Raw genomic sequence first — 19,019 nt, forward strand, 5'->3', positions numbered from 1 at the left:
GTACACCCTATATAAAGAGAGTGGAGCACCAAGATGGCTGCTCCAGACGACGTCCAATGACGAAACGCGTAGGGCGTGGCCTAAGGTGAATACACTCTCGTACAGCGGCGGCGGCGATGGATTCAAAATAGCTGTGACCTGGATAAACAGACACGCTGTTTTTTACATTCTACTGTGTGAGTAATATTTTATGCATTCAATAAAACGCAATTATAAACTGGATTACACTATGTTTGCCCTTTTTTTGCTTCCAATGAGGATAAACTATTGAAATTACTGGATGTCAACCAGATCAGCTCTGCAAAGTGGCACAGGGGCTCACACTGTGAAGGCGCATTAACCCCTTATGGGGAGAGGGAGCTGGTGAGTGCGGTCATTTGTTTTACACACGGAAGTCGCACTGGTTGTAACCCAGGAATTCACTAACACGGAAGCACACTGGCACTTTCTTTTTTAGCAGAACTTTTCAATTTGAGCATTACTGTTCTTCTGCTGGGGGTTTTTTACCAACTTCAATCGTGCAATTAATCGCATACTTCCATTTAGTGATTTTGAAAAAATCACATGCCTCTATCTAGCGATTTTATGAACAAAACAGACTGGATTTATGTACTGTGGCAACTTTAGGAGCACGTGACACTTTTTGAATAGCTGACATTGTCATTATGGCACTTTGTTAAGCACGTAGCACTTTTTCCTGTATGGTTTGCACAAACTTATATAAGCACTTTAATATTGCAATAAGGGGTTTGTTTGAGCATCTTTTTGCTTATTTGCATATTTAAATTTCTAGAAGCACTTTAATTATTGCAATAAGGGGTTTGTTTGAGCATTTTTTTGCATATTTCATAGGGGTAGATATATACACATTTTATTTGTTTTCCATATATAAAAAAAAAAAATTCTCCTTGGGAGAGGTATTGTTAACACAGCACTTAATGCACAAAAGAATTGTATTTGCATTATACCTTTCACTTTTATTTTCTATTTATTTCTATTTTTTACACTTACTCCTGCAAATAATTAGGCACAAGCATTAGTAAGCGGGTTTGCCCGCAAATTCAATTAACAACAGGTGAGCGCTGTAACTACCACCCTAGTATCTATGTATGTCTTTCACCTTTTAGGTGAATATATTAGGTAGTAGCAGCCCCTTTCACCATAATACACAGCTCGTTTGCACATTGCCTTTTTTATCTTTGGTATTATTTATTCGTCTACTGGTTTTGTTCCATTAGAACAGTCCAGGGTCCTTAGCGCACCTTTACCCCCTTTTTCACTCAGAGCTTCACAGGTTGCCCCTGGAGTCCTCTTCCACTCCTCCATGATGACATCACAGAGTTGGTAGAATGTTAGAGACCTTGCACTCCTCCACCTTCCATTTGAGGATGCTCCACCAATGCTCAATAGGGTTTACATCTGGAGACATGCTTGGCCAGTCCATCAGCTTTACCCTCAGCATGTTTATCAAGGCAGTGGTCTTCCTGGAGGTGTGTTTGGGGTTGTTATCATGTTGAAATACTGCCCTGTGGCCCATTCTCCAAAGGGAGGGGATCATGCTCTGCTTTAGTATGTCACAGTACATGTTGCCATTCATGGTTCCCTCAATGAACTGAAGCTCCCCATTGCCGGCAGCACTCATACAGCCCCAGACCATAACACTCCCACCACCATGCTTAACTGTAGGCAAGACACACTTATCTTTGTACTCCTCACTTTGTTGCCACCACACACGCTTGACGCCATCTGAATAAAATACGTTTATCTTGGATTCCAGTAATCCATGTCCTTAGTCTGCTTGTGTTAAGCAAACTGTTTGTGGCCTTCTTTAAAATAGGTTTCCTTCTGGGATGACAGCCATACAGACCAATTTGATGCAGTGTGCGACGTATGGTCTAAGCACTGACAGGCTGACCCCCCATCCCTTCAAACTCTGCAGAAATGCTGGCAGCACTCATATGTCTATTTTCCAAAGACAACCCCTGGATAGGATGCTGAGCATATGCACTCAAATTCTTTGGTCGACCATGGCGAGGCCTATTTTGAGCGGAACCTGTCTTGTTAAACCGCTGTATGGTCTTGGTCACTGTGCTGCAACTCAGCTTCAGGGTCTTGGCAATCTTCTTATAGCCTAGACCATCTTTATGTAGAGCAGGGATCTCAAACTGGCGGCCCTCCAGCTGTTGCAAAACTACAAGTCCCATGAGGCATTGCAAGGCTGACAGTTACAAGCATGACTCCCACAGGCAAAAGCATGATGGGACTTGTAGTTTTGCAACAGCTGGAGGGCCGCAAGTTTGAGACTCCTGATGTAGAGCAACAATTCTTTTTTTTCAGCTCCTCAGAGAGTTCTTTGCCATGAGGTGCCATGTTGAACGTACAATTACCAGTAAAAGAGAATGAGAGCGATAACACCAAATTTAACACACCTGCTACCCATTCACACCTGAGACCCTGTAAGACTAATGAGTCACATGACACCAGGGAGGGAAAATGGCTAATTGGGCCCAATTTGGACATTTTCACTTAGGGGTGTACTCACTTTTGTTACCAGCGGTTTAGACATTAATGGCTGTGTTTTGAGTTATTTTCAGGGGACAGACAATTTACACTATTATACAAACTGTACACTCACTACTTACATTGTAGCAAAGTGTAATTTCTTTAGTGTTGTCACATAAAAAGATATAATAAAATATTTACAAAAATGAGAGGGGTGTACTCATTTTTGTGAGATACTGTAAGTGTAGGAGATATGTCCTAAAAACATTAACAAAGCTTCTAGGATATATATATAATTTGTTCAGCTCCCTCTGCCTCAGTCTGACACCATTATTGTGGAGACTTCCAACTATAAAAACGACAACTGAGAATTGTTACCTGTTTAACTTTAAAAGCTTATTTATTTTAATGCACAACAAAAAATTGTGTAGAATAATACTTGGCTATGTGTTTTATTTCTAATTACATTTTGGGAGTAGGCAGTTACATTTTAAAAAATACAATGTAAAATTCACAAGGGACATCAACATAGTTGTATTTTTGATCCTAAAAACTAAGGCCCCTTTCACACTGGGGCGGGACCGGCGTCGGCGGTAAAGCGGAGCTATTTTTAGAGCTGATTTACCGTTGTTTTAGCGGTGGTATGCGGCCGCTAGCAGGGTGGTTTTAACCCCCGCTAGCAACCGAAAAAGGGTTAAAACTGCCCACTAAGCGCCGCTACAGCAGCGCTTTGCCGGCGGTATAGCTGTGCTGCCCCATTGATTTCAATGGGTAGGAGCGGTTTAGGAGCAGTGAATACACCGCTCCTTCACCGCTCCTAAGATGCGGCTAGCAGGACTTTTTTCACTGTCCTGCTAGTGCGCCGCTCCAGTGTAAAAGCCCTCTGGCTTTCACACTGGAGTGAAATGGGCCTGAAAAACACCCTAGTGTGAAAGGGTCCTAAGGGATAATGGTTTTGTGGTAGCTTGTCCAAATAAAAAAAAAAGCTGAATAATATTATTCTTGATACCACTACAAAAAAAAAGCCTTTGAAAATTTGTTTGCAATAAATCCATCAGTATCACCAGGAAAGCAGCATCATTATTATCCCATTAAAGAAGAATAGACTTGTGCGCTGCATTTGGAGATTTCAGAATTTGCCACGTCACGAATGTTAATTCTCCGTTACAAATGTACAAACGCTAGTTTACAAGATCGACCGCTGCTGGCTCGTCCTTGCTTCCAAACCTGCATGTTTGTACTTTGGACTTTTCTCCGACAGACTTGTGTACACACGCTCGGAAAATCCAACAACACACATTTGTCCGCGGAAAATTTGAAAACCTGCTAGCCAACATTTGTTGGCGGAAAGTCTGACAACAATTGTCCGATGGAGCATACAGACAGTTGGAATTACCGACAACAGCCTGACATCAAACACTACCCGTCAGAAAATATGATCATGTGTATGAGCCTTAAGGCTTAGCACAGCAAATCCACAGGAAAGCTGCCGCTACACTGCACTATACCGGTGGCGAGGGTAGACTGCAGCACATCAGTGTAAAAGCAGCCTTATACTATTATGCCCAGTGTATTGCTTCACACTGACCTGACTCTTTCCTGCTGCTGGCACCACTCTGGAGACTGCTAGCCGAGAGAAGAGTGCATTTGGTATCACTACGCATGGGACAGAAGCCGGCACTACAGAGGAGGCATCCTCTTGTTCCCTATTACAGCTCCAACGTTACAAGAAGTCCCTCTGCATTGCAGTCTGTTTCATGCTTTGGTATGTTGAGGCAGCAAGCCCAGACCATGACCTTCCAGACACCTGTCCGCGATCTACTGGTAGATTGCGATCTACAGGTTGCTGACCCCCGTATTATACCAATTATGCTGCAATATGATTATTCAGATTCTTTGTGCATTTGTTCCTTTTTTAAATATATCACATATTAATAAAATGTTGATGTTTTTAGAACAATTTTAATTGTGCTTTAACTTTAATGCCTAAAAGGTCCTATTCTTGTTTTCAACCTATACAATGTTTTACCACCCTCTACAACACACCTCTATAAATAAAAAATGTAAAGGGGATTTGGGACTTTTAGATGAAGCAATTGTATAGTAAAGACAAACTGTAAATTAATAATATTTAAGTATTTATTTAATTGAAAACATTCATCCAGAATCATAAAGAATATAATTTATTTCATATACATATATACTGCACATAAGGCCTGAACATAATGAGTAAGATAATATAATCAAAACGATATAAGGTCAAAGTCAATAAATAAATAAATAAATAAATAAATAAAAAAGGAGAGAATGATTTTGAAAAATTATAAATGCTATGGCAAAAAAATGCCACAGCGACAGATCCAAAACTGGCATATGCACCCACAGGATATATACAGATCTATTGACTAATCTAAGGACCATATCATGAAATGTTGATAATGATGATGCCCTGTTACACCTCTATAAATGTTTTCACAATGTTCACAACATGAAATATTTGACAGCTCTACTCAACAATACTATTTCCCAATTTAATAGAATTTGGTGCCACTGGTATCTTTAGGACTCCTCTTAACCTTATCTGTGTGGATATACCCTTTGTTTCCTATTGAACTACCCAGAGGTGTTTCGGACTGTTAGACAGAGGAGATTATTATACCCTCTTCCCTCTTGTATCCCCCTCCTATTTTTTCTTTACCTATGTTATATGACTTTTGCTACAGCAGACATCTCTTTTTATACTACCATTACTAACTTTGTGCAATTTTTGTCTTAAAGCGGACCTTCAGCAATTTTTTCATCTTTCCATCTATTAAATCTTCTACTTTTGTAGTTTTAACTTTGGATAGTAAAACATTTTTTTTTCTGCCAGTAAATACCATATTCAGTCCACTTCCTGTTTCTTATATGGTAAAAACCCTAGGCTTATGACATCATGCACAGATCTCTATAACTCTCGTGATAGTTTGCCAGGAAGGGAGGGAGGATGAGTCATGAGAGGACCAATGAGAGCTGCAGAGCTGGAGATGTGCATCTGTGTGTCTGTGTAAATCCAGGAAGTGAACAGGCAGCAGCTTCAGCTGCCCACAGTTAAAATGGTTGCAGCCAGACTTGGTGGAGGGAGATTTCTACAGCATATTTGGCAAGTACAGAATTGCAGCATATACCTGTAAATAATATGTAAAGTGGTTGGAGGGAAGCTTCAGAATGTCAAAGATGTTTTTATTACAAATTATGTGAGCAGACTGCAGTTCCTTTTTACATGCTACTCATTTAGTTAACTCGGATTGTATTAGTGTCAATGTAACAAACTCTGGATTTCTGCTTTATCCTGATTGTTGTTGATATTCTTGTGATATTCTCCTCTAATGCTGGAATGTTCTTTTACTTTGTACCAATATCTGCTGTAATTCACTACATGTGTATTTACTTTGAAAATGTTTCAATAAACAGAAAGTTAACAAAAAAAATCTTTAAGTAGATTTTTACATTTTATTCTATTGGGCAATATTATGCACCAAAACCTTTACATCAATTTACCATATATCCCAAATAACATAACAATTGCCTTCAAGTGGCTCTGTCACTTACAAAAAACAATGTGTACCTGTAAAAAAGCACAATAGTACTTACCTCTCCTACTGCCTGTGTCAGCAAACATCACTCTGATGATGAGTAATCCTCAACTGAAGCTTATTCAGAGACTGATACTTCCAGGAGTGTAAAGCCCCATACACACTATCAGATTTTCTGCTGATTTTTGTCTTCAGATTTGCTAAAATCATGTATTGCAAGGGCCTGCCTGATTGCATACAAATTGAAACTCCTAAGGTTTGACCTCATATTATATGGTTTTGGTAAATCTGAAGGAAAAAATCAACAGAAAATCTGATAGCCTGTATGGGGCTTTAACTCATCTGGGCCCTCCACAGTGCTGTTTTCTACTGCTTACCTCTACAACACTGCTGTATCTTGTAATGAATGGAGATCAGCAGGAGGAACCAGTAAACAATGCTGGGGATACAGGAGATCCACATTTTGAAAAGTCTAGGAAGAATTTATAGCCGGGAATTACTCTGTCAGAGGGGCATTCAGTGTCGTGAGCAGCAGGAGAGTTATGCCCTGTACACGCTATTGGCGTTTCCGTAAACAAATGTTGGATGTGAGCTTGTTGTCGGAAAGTCCGACCGCGTGTATGCTCCATCGAACATTTGCTGCTGGAATTTCTGCCCACAAATGTTTGAGAGCAGGTTCTCAAATTCTGACAACAAAACTCCTCGAAATTTCTGATCATGTGTACACAAGTCCATCGCAAAAAAGTTCACACATGCACGGAATCAAGCAGAAGGAACCACACTGGCGATTGAACTTCCTTTTTCTCTGCTCGTCGTACATCTTGTAAGTCACCACATGTTTACATTTGGAATTTTGGGCCAACATTTGTGTGACCATGTGTATGCAAAACAAGTTTGAGCCAACATCCTTCAGAAAAAAATCTACGGTTTTGTTGTTGGAAATTCTGATCATGTGTACGGGGCATTAAAGTGGATGTAAACCCTCACATATACCCAGTGAAGTGAACAGCTTCAGATGATACACAGGGATCAAACCAGTCTCCCTTCATAAGTTTTACATGGATATCTGCTGTCTTCAGCTTTATATATTCTTTAGAATGTGCACATAATGTTAGTAGATTTTCTCTTCCTGGTTTGCACTGGGAGTGGATTATTGGCATACAGCCAAGATAGCTGTTAGGTGGAAAGGCACACACCCCTAATCCATATAGGCAGAGACTTGCAGAGCTATGCTGTGACAAGACAAGCTCTCTGCTAATCTATTTATAGAAATCTCCCTTGACACAAATTTCAGGCTGGTTTTATCTTCTTGAACAGAGAACTTAGAAGTTATCATGCTGATAACAGAGCAACGAAACAGCAAAAAGCCATGGGACTTAGTGCTTTGGAGAGAGATAAGAAAACACTACAGATATATGTACTTAAGTCAAATTTCATGAATCAGGTTTACATTCACTTTAAGTATTTATTTGCTTCTTTGCAGATACAGAGCTTTTAAAGGACTTTTTTGTAAGCAACTTTAAGTCTAGATTTGCACATGTATTATGTTAAAGCATTTGTTAACGGAGCATGTTTTAAGTGTTACACCTGGTACACACTTTAAGTTTATTTCTTTGTTCAACCTAGTGGCCTAAATTGAAAAAATACTTAGAAGCTCAGGAGGAGCTTGCTGTACTAACTATGCAATGTTAGTACTGTGATCTCTCCAGTGATGCCGATCAGAAGCCTGTTTTCCGGCATGCCCCTTCAATTAAAGCCTGTCAAACAGGCTGATGTACACACAGGCCAAATGTAAGTCTGTCTCTGTTGAACCAGCTGATATTCTGTGCATGTGTGCCAGGCGTTACAGTGTGCTGAATTGTTGTAAACAAAAACCTTTAACAATACATCAAGGCTTAATCATGTGTATTCCGAGCTTAAATAAACAATATATTTTATTATTACCTATTTCAGGAGGAAGACATTCTAGTTTGTTGTGGGACATGTCCAAAACTTTTAGATCTTGAAATATTTGTACATACTCAGGAATGACTTTTATCCATGTTTTATTAATATGCCATTCTTTCAGGTGGGTTTGTTCTCTTAGGGAATCTGGAAGTTCCTGTGGGAAAATGTCAAATATTACATTTTTAATTTTATTGGGAAAAAAAAGAGACAATCTTTTTTTCTTGACGATATGCTGCTACATTTTTATTACCCAGACCATACAATTGACTATCTAAGCTTAAACACAATATTTATTGTCTAGTATTTGTTAGGTTTTTGTACTATGGCTGGACAGGAGCAGTGCCAGTGTGGTTGGACATATCTATATGTTCTCCTGCATCACCCACTCATATGTCCTTTTTCTGTGACCCACTGTGACCACCAGACGCAGTTGATCACAGGTTCTTGTTATTTACAGATTGCTTATTAATTAGAGAAGAGACTGCGAGCCTAGCCTTCTCGTCCACATTAGTGCCTGACCTCACAAATGCGCTTCTGAAAGAATGGTCAAACTTTCCCATAGACACTCCTAAACCTTGTGGACAGCCTTTCCAGAACAGTTAAAGCTGTTATACCTGCAAAGGGTGGGCCAACTCAATATTGAACCCTACGGACTAAAACTGAGATGCCATTACATTTATTGTGTGTCAGTGTATATATATATAGCTATATCTATATATCTATATCTATCTATATACATATATACTATATTCTTTAAATGTATCCACATCCCTCAGTAACGCTCAAGTGTATCTCACAAGTCTGTGGCAGAGACTTTACCGAGCATCCCACCGGCTGCTAGGCCTAGTGAGAGAGGTCTATCCGGGGGTTGTTGAATTCAGTTGTGAAGCAGTTTTATTCTCTGGATTCTCTCAATACTTTCACCTTGCAATTTAAGTGCCTGAACTCACCCCTAACCCTCTACTCTCCATTAAGAGACTTTGTTTGTTCTAAATAAATAACCCAAAAGAGGATTCAGTGTCAGTTTCAACATTCTCTGGGCCATTTACCACGGGATCCCCAAGACGGAGAAGCAAGCAGGTGAGGTAACGGTAAGCCTAAATAAAACCAGCAGCTCCTTCGGGGGTAAGTGCTGCATATATATATATATATATATATATATATATATATATATATATATATATATATATATATATAGTTTTGTTTCTCCCCTTTACCTTCATACCATAAGGGTAGGACCATATACAATCAATTGGTAAGATCTGACCAGTATAGGGCACTTCACGGGTTACTTTTTTGGGACCTCCTAATTATGGTTCATTTCCTTGCTTGTCATGTATTCAATGTTCTAGCATGATTAAGGGGAAGTCCTTTAATCATCCGACTCAAGGTTACAACATCCCTATAAAAGATCATTTCACATGTCAATCTACATATGTCATATACATCATCAAATGTCCGTGTGGTTTGATCTATGTAGGTGAAACCACACAAAAAGTCAAAGACAGAATAGCTAGACATAAATATTCTGTTAGGGATAAAAATTATAAATTACCTCTCTCTAGACATTTTTTAGAAATGAACCATTCAGTTTCTCAATTGAGAAATATGGTAATCAATGGTATTCCAACTAATAGACGTGGGGGGAATAGAGAATTGGAATTGAGAAAAAGAGAAGTTTACTTGATAAATCGCTTAGACTCTTTATATCCTAAAGGGTTAAATACAGATTTTGATCTTTATGATGGGCCGAATGCTCTGTCTTCTGTCTCAGGAACAGTGTAAGGCCCAGCCGGGAGATCGCCTGGCGCCCACGGGGGGGGGTACGGATGTCTGTCCCCCCTCTCTCCTGGCGGTGGCAGCAGGGAATATTGCCATTGATGGCGGGGGCGGTGCCAGAGGCGGAGGGGGGCAGTTACAGCGGTGGAGGGGGGCGGTGCCTCAGTATATTTGCACCATAAGACGCAGAGAAATTTTGCCCCATATTTCTGGGGGAAAAAAGTGCGTCTTATGGTGCGGAAAATACGGTATATATATATATATATACAGTATATATATATATATATATATATATATATATATATATATATATATATATATATATATATATATATATATATATATATATATCATTTGGGTACAGTTTTACATGATGGAGTAATTGTCTTTCAAAGTATGACAGTGCTGATAGCTGAAAATTGCCCTGGACTGACAGGGGGTGAAAGTGCCTAGACTTGAGTTGGTTATGGAACACGAAAGAATACTGATATTTTTTTCATTGGTTCTAACATTTAAATTTTCAATTCATTAAAAAATATTTTAATATACTGCTTTGACCTTGGCAGAAGGAAGTAGGCCATCAAAAGCTTGTCTTAAAAATGTAACGGTTATTACAAATACAAAAATCATGCATAGTACTCAACAGTGTTTTTTCTAGTGCATTGATATGGTTACAATCACCTTATGCTAGATTAAAGAGAACATTTTTGGTTTTTCTCTTGAACAATGGGTGAGCAGTACAACAGTTGGATATGTTTCATGCCATACTTACAACCTCTCATTAATACTTGTCCTCTGCATTTTGAAGATACACTGTCTATGAATTTTCTGCGTATATCTGCACTATAACCTGCTGCTCAAAGGTTACATGCAACCTTTTTTGTACTACTCTTAGACCCCTTTCACACCGAGGGTGTTTTGAAGGGGCTGTAGCGTTAGAAATAGCAACTTCAATCCACCCTCAAACTGCCGCTCCATTCACTCCAATGTGAAAGCCCGAGGGCTTTCACACTGGAGCGGTGCGCTGGCAGGACGTCAGGAAAATAGCTGTGTTTTACCACCGACGCTATGGGCAGCTTGGTGTGAAAGCCGTCTTAGGCTTTGGTATTCAGTAGTCAGTATTTTTCCTGTCAAGGCATTTACCTAAACCTCCAGATCAACCTGGGAACCAGAATAGCATGTGAAAACCTAGGTTTTCCTCATAGGTCTATGACATGTGACTTGTGGCATAGCTTAGGACTCACTTTATGCTGGGTCCTGTGCTGATGAAGAGGTAAAGAAAGAGCTCCTGTTGGAACCATACTCTACCTGCAATATCAGAAATACCAGGCTGTACTACAGTAACAGCAAGTAAAGCAAACATATTCATTATGCAGGCTTTTGCTAGATAAGTCAATTTTAAAATTTCTTTTAATTTTGCTTGTGATCTTTTATTTTTTACCCTCTTTACCTCTGCACTGCTATATTGCAAAAAAAAAAAAAAAAAAAAAGTGAGGAAGCGGAGGTGTATTTCTGCAACACTAGTTTTAAACAGAGCTGCGGTAAACCACACACAGTTTTGCCAATGCACCCTTGAATAGCTAGCTGAACAGGGGCCATCAGAGTAGCTCTTTACCTTGTGATTGCTGTGATGGCCAGTCACAGAGATCATACATACACCACTAATGTTTACATTTGAGACACAATGGAGGAAGAAGAGGAAGGAGGAACTAATAAAAGAAGGGATTTTAGGAAAGAATTGAGAAAAGCAGCAGGAAATTAAAGGAGGGGTGTTTTAATTCATTTGGTTGTGGGATTACAACCATGAATGCAGTGAAATTTGTGCCAAGTTTTCTAATGAGACTCTGTGACAGAGGGGCAAAGCATGGAACCCAGTTAGGTAAGTTTAATTGGTGTCTCCTCCCATAATCCTGAAAACCGAAAAATGGCCTGGTACTGAAGGAGTTTTACTAGCTGGTATTCATGTGGTTAGAGTTTTTGTTTTTCTTTAGCTTTTATGATGTTTCTTACTGTGGAGAACAGTAATTTATGAGAGGAACCACAAATGTGTGAGCACTGATCACATTGATCAGTGAAAAGGGTCATGTAGGATGTCCCACACCTCTGTCTTCTGTAGCATATCTGCATTTTACAACCATTTCTGCAGCATGTACATAGTCTGACTCTACTGTAGCACATACATAGCCTCTAATAGTCCTCTGTTGGAGTTGATTTACTAAAACTGGAGAGTGCAAACTCAGGTGCAGTTCTGCAAAGAAACCAATCAGCTTCCAGTTTTTTTTTTTTTGGGCAAAGTTTAATTGAGCAAACTGAAGCTGATTGGCTACCATGCAGAGCTGCACCTGATTCTGAGTGCTCTAGTTTTAGTAAATATACCCCGCTGAGTCTATCACATTACAGAAGGTGAATATAAAGCTGTTAAAGCATTTAAACTGAGACCCTCCACCGTAGATAATTATAGCTGCAAATGCACTTCATGAATAATTTAAGTAAACATTTAGGAAAAGGTTTACTTTACTCAGGTTATGGTACAAGCTTAGGTATATAAAATATTAAGTACTGTTGAACACAAAACTGGTACCGGTGTGATGAACTAGTGAATGCTGATGAAAAATCAAGGACATTCTACTAGCACATATCAACATTGTTCAAAATATTATCACAAAAATTGGGCTCATCACAATTTACTTTCTTGCTTATTATTGACTGTTCTATATTAAACAAAAATACATTAATAATAATTATCTCTGCAGAACACATTTGCGTTGTGCTGTTCATTTAACTTTGTATTTGAAATATCAATCCATCATCATTATTTCTTCTTCTACATAGTTTTTTCTTAGTCATTTCTTGAATTGTATATTGTATTCTTGCTTCAGAGTAAGTGCATGTAAGTTTTTTTTTTCTCTTCAAGTAAAGTAAAGTTAAAACGTTCTCCCATGCAGAAGAAGAAAGAGAGTGGCACTGTAGGAATCGATGAACCACAAGGCTGAATGAAATCCTTTGAGAGTGTAGCTAGGATGTGGAGTTGTAGAAAAGAAGATCATGTTATGTTTTTTAATTGCTCTTCTAGATTATAAACTTATACCTATGTGCAGTTCATGGACATTTTCATAATGATCAATAACTACTACAAAAAGGTGCTACTGGCAAATTGCAAGATACAAAAAATGATTGAATTATTAGGCCTATTACAGTATCCAAGCAACCAAAAACATCTTTTAGTAATCTTCTAACATTACCTGAGAAACACTAGCTTTGTTCAGTCAGCTCAATTTACCTTTATTTGAGTTTTATATCATCTTCTTTAAATTACTGTATTTATTGGCGAATAACACGCACTTTTTCACCCTAAAAATCTGGTGCAAATAGCATGTGCCTGTTATATGCTGATAATTCAATTTTAGCTGCTTCGCAGGGGACAGGGAGGGGGGCGGGACGAGTGCCATCAGATTATATACAGTGAGAATCTCCTGTTTACTTGGCGGCCTCTGTAATAGGAAGTCCCGTCTCCTGGGCTGCCATTGGACCACTGTTCTGTCTATCATAGGAGATTCTTACTGTATGTAATCTGTCAGCGCTCCTCCAGCCCCCCTCCCTGTCCCCTCCAGGCTGCAGATGGGCATTGATCAGGCTGCACTGATGGCAATGTTGAGGCTGCTGCATTGAAGGAAATGGTGAGACTGCTGCATTGATGGCAATGTTGAGGCTGCTGCATTGATGGCAATGGTGAGGCTGCTGCATTGATGGCACTTGTGAGGCTGCAGATGGGCATTGATCAGGCTGCATTGATGGCAATGGTAAGGCTGCAGATGGCACTGACCCTTATTTTGCTTCAAAGTTCCTTATTTAAAATGTAAGTTTTTTTCCTGAAACTTCCCTCTTAAAATGAATGTGCGTGTTACACGTCTGTGCGTGTTATACACCAATAAATATGGTATTTTTCTGTCTGCCCACTAGTGGGACTACAGCCTCTTATCAGCCTTGTCATACCTTGAACCGAGAAACTTCCTTTTCTGTCTCTGAGAAATATAGCACCCTGTCCATTTGTGGGACTACAGTCTCTTGTCAGCATTGTCCTCTGTACCGAGTAATCTCTCTCTTCTAGAAGTAGAAATTGGTGGCTGCACACCGGAGTAGCAAAAAGTCCTTCTATTTCTCTTCAGTAAAAATGATATAACACCACAGGATGGTAGCAGGTGCATAGGGTGCACCTGCTACCATTCTGTGGTTTTATATTATGTTTTATTAAAGAGAAATAAAGGGATTTTTTGCTATGCGGGTGTGTGGCCGCCGGTGGAAGGATTCCTCTCCCCAGCTCACCTGGAACCACTCACCTGGAGCAGTGTTTCTCTTTCCTATTGTTAACCTCTCTCTTCTCTCTGAGGAATACAACACCCTGAATCCAATATTTTAAGAAGATTGCTATGGGAACACAAATACGTCATTTTCTGACTGATCTCAGATGAAGATAACACAACGAACTTGCACTGTAAGATAAATAAAAACCATTCTGTTTTCAGATGGGTAGAAATTGTCTAATTGTAAAGAGCTAAAGAATTAGGTGTCTTGACGCACAGAAGGCAAGGATAAATATTTGAAACACTAGGTAGACCAATCCTCTTTGTCTATTTAAATGGCACATTTTCACATTCAAATGAAGCAAAATGTTAGTATTTATATAGACAGTCAACAAGAATATTCAGTGGAGGGGTACAATACCCTAGATTGAAATTAGACTATTTTCCTAAAAGTTTACCTTCCATGTTATGCATTACTACAGTCTCTCTGCTGAAATGCCCATATATAAATAGCAATTTCACATATTTTTTAAATAGTCAACTCTTTGTGGATTAATTCTGCTTCATATTGACTGTAAAGTAGCCACAGAAGGTGGGTTAAAAATGTCTTACTTTCCTTTGATGCAGCTATTTGACAGATCCAGTTCAAATGCTTTCAATGTTCCTTTTTAATTTGCTGTATCCTACCGAGTCTGCATGTTTTGTACCTTATGTTCAATAGCAAGCCATGGGTGGTTTGCTGTCTGGACTTGATGCTGTTATTGATCAAAAGGAAAAATATGTAACAGAAATTTTGTAGTATAAAAATAAGGGTGATGTATGATTTAAATAAGAACTCTACCAAAGCACCATTTACAATGTTTACTAGGTGTTTTAGTATGTAGGGCAAAATCAGAGAGAGTTCAGAAACGGTCTGTCTTTTTTGGAGCAACTCAACTGTTGTCTGAGAATCCTATTGAAATAAACAATAGGGATGAGCTGGGTGTTCCAGTCAAACGCAGTTTTCGACTCGAACATCGGCTGTACGCCCGTTCAGCGAAACCAGAAGTTTATGGCCCGCTCGCGCCACATTCGAGTGCGGCATCGCAGTGCATTGCTGGCTGATGATTGGCCAAGCATACGGGTCATAATGCACGGGCCAATCACAGTGCAGTCAGCGAGGAGAGCCATAATTGGCCACAGGCAGGATGCCTGTGGCAAATTAGGGCTCAGGGGGTTTAGTACACATGGCAACCTTGCGTAGTATGTTGCGGCGGATCATAGAGACAGATAGGCCGAGACAGTGTCTTAATTTCCTTTGAACCTAGTGCTATTACAGTCAGTGTATTGTGCCCCCTGCACAGTGTACACCTGAAGCTACTCCAATTGCTGGTGTCATTCTGGTCCTATACCACAGGCAGCTGCAGCAATTATAGTTGGTGTATTTTGCCCCCTGCATAGTGTACACCGAAAGCTACCCCAATTGCTGGTGTTGTTCTGGTCCTATACCACAGGCAGCTGCAGTTGTTACAGTCAGTGTATTGTGCCCCCTGCACAGTGTACACCTGAAGCTACCCCAATTGTTTGTGTTCTTCAGATCCTATACAACAGACAGGCAGCTGAAATAATTACAGTCGGTGTACTGTGTCATCTGTACAGTGTGCACCTAAAGCTACCCCAATTGCTGGTGTCCTGCTGATCCTATACCGCAGGCAGCTGCAGTAATTACAGTCTGTGTACTGTGTCATCTGCTCAGTGTGCACCTAAAGCTACCCCAATTTCTGGTGTTCTCCTCTCCCTACAGGCCATTAGTATGTCTGGAAGGCCGACAAGGAGAGGCAGACAGTCACGAGCCAATAAAAGAGGGCAAGCAGGCCCTGTGTCTAGAGGCAACAGTGCTGGTCGTGGACACGGTGCCTCGTCATCGGCACGTGGCCATGGGACGCGCTTGTCCATATTTTCGGCAGCTGGACGTGTTCAGCCGCAACATGCCAAAGACTTGGTAGAGTGGATGACCAAGCAATCCTCATCCTCCTCATCCTCTCTCATCCAGGCTCAGGGTACTGGCAAGCAGCTGCCAACGCGTCCTCTTCCCTCATCTCAATGGCATCAGTCACTCCTTCCCTAGACCTGCCATGTCCTCCCGAGGAGTCCAGTTTGAGCACAGTGTTTGGTACATGCTCCAGGAGGATGCACAGGAGGATGCACAGTGTTTTATCCAGACAGTGTTCCTGATGTCCCGCCGATCACACAGGAAGAGGATGAGGAGGAGGATTGTGTCAGCATGGAGGTGGAGCCTGGCACTCGGCAGCAGCAGCGGTCTTTTAGGGGTGATTTACAGTTCCAAGAAACCCGTGGACTTGTACGTGGCTGGGAGAAGGTGGCTGTGGATCATGTCATCCTTAGTGACCCAGAGGACTCTGAACCGAATGCCTCAGCTAACCTACACTGCATGGCCTCCCTGATCCTGCAAAACCTGCGGAAGGATCCTCGTATTCTTCGGATCAAGGAAAGGGATCATTACTGGCTGGCATCTCTCCTTGATCCATGGTACAATGGTAAGGTTGCGGACCTTATCTTGCCGTTGCAGAGGGAGCAGAGGATGAGACATCCCCGGGAGGCCTTGCAGAAAGGTCTGTGCAACGCGTTCCCAGAGACTGGGAGCTTACAAACTCCTGGTCCTGGGCAACGTGTTACTGAGGCTTTGGTCAGTCACAGGAGCGGTGGAGAAGGTGGCCGTCTGACTGATGCGTTCAGACAAGGCCCCAAGGTATGATCGGTTCCAGCAACCATCGCCAGCGTCTGATTTACATGGTGCAGGAATACCTAGGGGCAAGGTCAGACTTGGACACCTTTCCCACCGAAAATCCTCTGGGTTACTGGGTCTTGAGGATGGATCACTGGCCAGAGCTTACACAGTATGCAATTGAGCTACTGGCCTGTCCTGCATCCAGCGTTCTTTTGGAACGCACATTCAGTGCTGCTGGAGGCTTTGTAACCGGTCACAGGGTGCGCCTGTCCACCAACTTGGTTGATCGACTGACCTTCATAAAGATGAATCAGTTTTGAATCACCACCACCTACCAAGTACCTGAAGCTAATGTAACCGAATATTTTTTTTTTAAATGTCACATCCCTTCAAGACTGCCTATACTGATGCTGAGTGACTATCCTGTTATGCTGACTGACTATCCTCTTCCTCCTCAATGATCCTGCTTATAGCTTGGAAGAACATTTTTGGTTCTGGATGCCACTACCAGTGGCTAAGGCCCAATTTTTCAGCCCCTGTTTAACAGGGGCATGTAATTACAATTTTTGATGCAATAGTTTGCAGCAGGGCTCATTCTTGCACTCAAACTAGAGTATATGTGAGGGGTTGCAGTGTCATGGCACCATCACCAGTGCCTAAGGCCCAATTTTTAAGCCTCTGTTTAACTGGGGAGTGTAATTCCAATTTTTGATGCAATATTTTGCAGGAGGGTTCGTTGCTGCGCTCAACTACAATATTTGTGAATTGTTGCAGTGTTGTGGCACCAGCACCAGTGCCTAAGGCCCAATTTTTAAGCTCCTGTTTAACAGGGGCATGTAATTACAATTCTTGATATAATATTTCACAGCAAGGCCCATTCCTGTGCCCCCCGAGAGTAACTGTAAGGACTTATAGTGTTGTGGCACCAGCACCACAACCACCAAAGGCCCAATTTTTAATTAAAATTTTTGATGCAATAGTTTGCAGCAGGGCTCATTCCTGTGCTCCAACTAGATTATCTGTGAGAGGTTTCAGTGTCGTGACACCAACACCAGTGCCTTATGCCTTGTACACACGGTCAAACATTCCAACCACAAAATCCGTCAGATTTTTTCCAACGGATTTTGTCTGAAACTGGTGTTGCATATATATGGTCGGACAAAGTTGTCAAAAAATCCAATCGTTCGGTACATGGTGACGTTCATTGCGTACAACGGGACTACATAGAGGTTAGTAGCCAATAGCTTTGGTCTCGTAATTTGATCTGAGCATGCATGGCACTTTGTCCGTCGGAATTCTCTACAAAAGATCGGAAAAAGTCAGATCGGATTTTTTTGTTGGAAAATTTTAGATCCTGCCCTCAATTTTTTCCAACGGAATTTCCGATGGAAAAAGTCTGATAGAGCCCACACACGATCGGATTTTCCGACAATATAATCCGATCAGACCTTTTCCGTCTGAATTTCCGACCGTGTGTACATAAGGCCCAATTTTTCAGCCCTTGTTTAACAGGGTCATGTAATTACAATTCTTGATGCAATAATTTGCAGCAGGGCTCATTCCTGCTCTCCAACTAGAGTTTCTGTGGGGTGTTGCAGTGCTGTGGCACCAGTGCCTAAGGCCCAATTTTTCAGCCCCTGTTTAACAGGTGCATGTAATTACAATTCTTGATATAATATTTCATAGCAGGGCCCGTTCCAGCGCCCACCGAGAGTAACTGTGAGGACTTACAGTGTTGTGGCACCAGCACCACCACCATCTCCACAACCACCAAAAGCCCAATTTTTCTACCACTGTTCAACAATGGCATGTAATTACAATTCTTGATATAATAGTTCATAGCAGGCCATTCCAGCGCGAGTCACTTTGAGGGCTTACAGTGTTGTGGCAACACCAACACCTTAGGCCCAAATTTCTACAGAGCATATAGGGCAGGCCCCTACTTTCAAACACCCAACTTAAAAACGTCTCCTACTTGCAAACGGAAGGAGACAACAGGAAGTGAGATGAAAAAAGACGGACGGCAAAAAAGTTATATAGGGGTGATAACCCTTCCCTATGTTTTCCAAAAAGATTAAAAATAGATTTTTTGACTGGAGCTACACTTTAAAAATGTACCAGTTCAAAATTACAAACAGATTCTACTTAACACAACAAACCTACACAGTCACTGTCTTGTTTGCACCG

General features: G+C 40.9%; 1 protein-coding gene across 1 annotated transcript in view; it reads right to left on the reverse strand.

The window, feature by feature from the left end:
- LRRC2 (leucine rich repeat containing 2) overlaps nucleotides 1-19,019 on the reverse strand; it is a 433,585-nt gene that overhangs the window by 216,965 nt on the left and 197,601 nt on the right. The window contains exon 4 of the mRNA XM_077474787.1: nucleotides 8,022-8,178. Within this exon, the coding sequence (XP_077330913.1) occupies nucleotides 8,022-8,178 (157 nt within the window). The remainder of the gene's footprint in view (nucleotides 1-8,021; nucleotides 8,179-19,019) is intronic.

The sequence above is a fragment of the Lithobates pipiens genome, unplaced genomic scaffold (genome assembly GCF_037356315.1).
Source record: "Lithobates pipiens isolate NorthernLeopardFrog02 unplaced genomic scaffold, aLitPip1_a1.2 Scaffold_13, whole genome shotgun sequence".
Taxonomy (NCBI): Eukaryota; Metazoa; Chordata; class Amphibia; order Anura; family Ranidae; genus Lithobates; species Lithobates pipiens.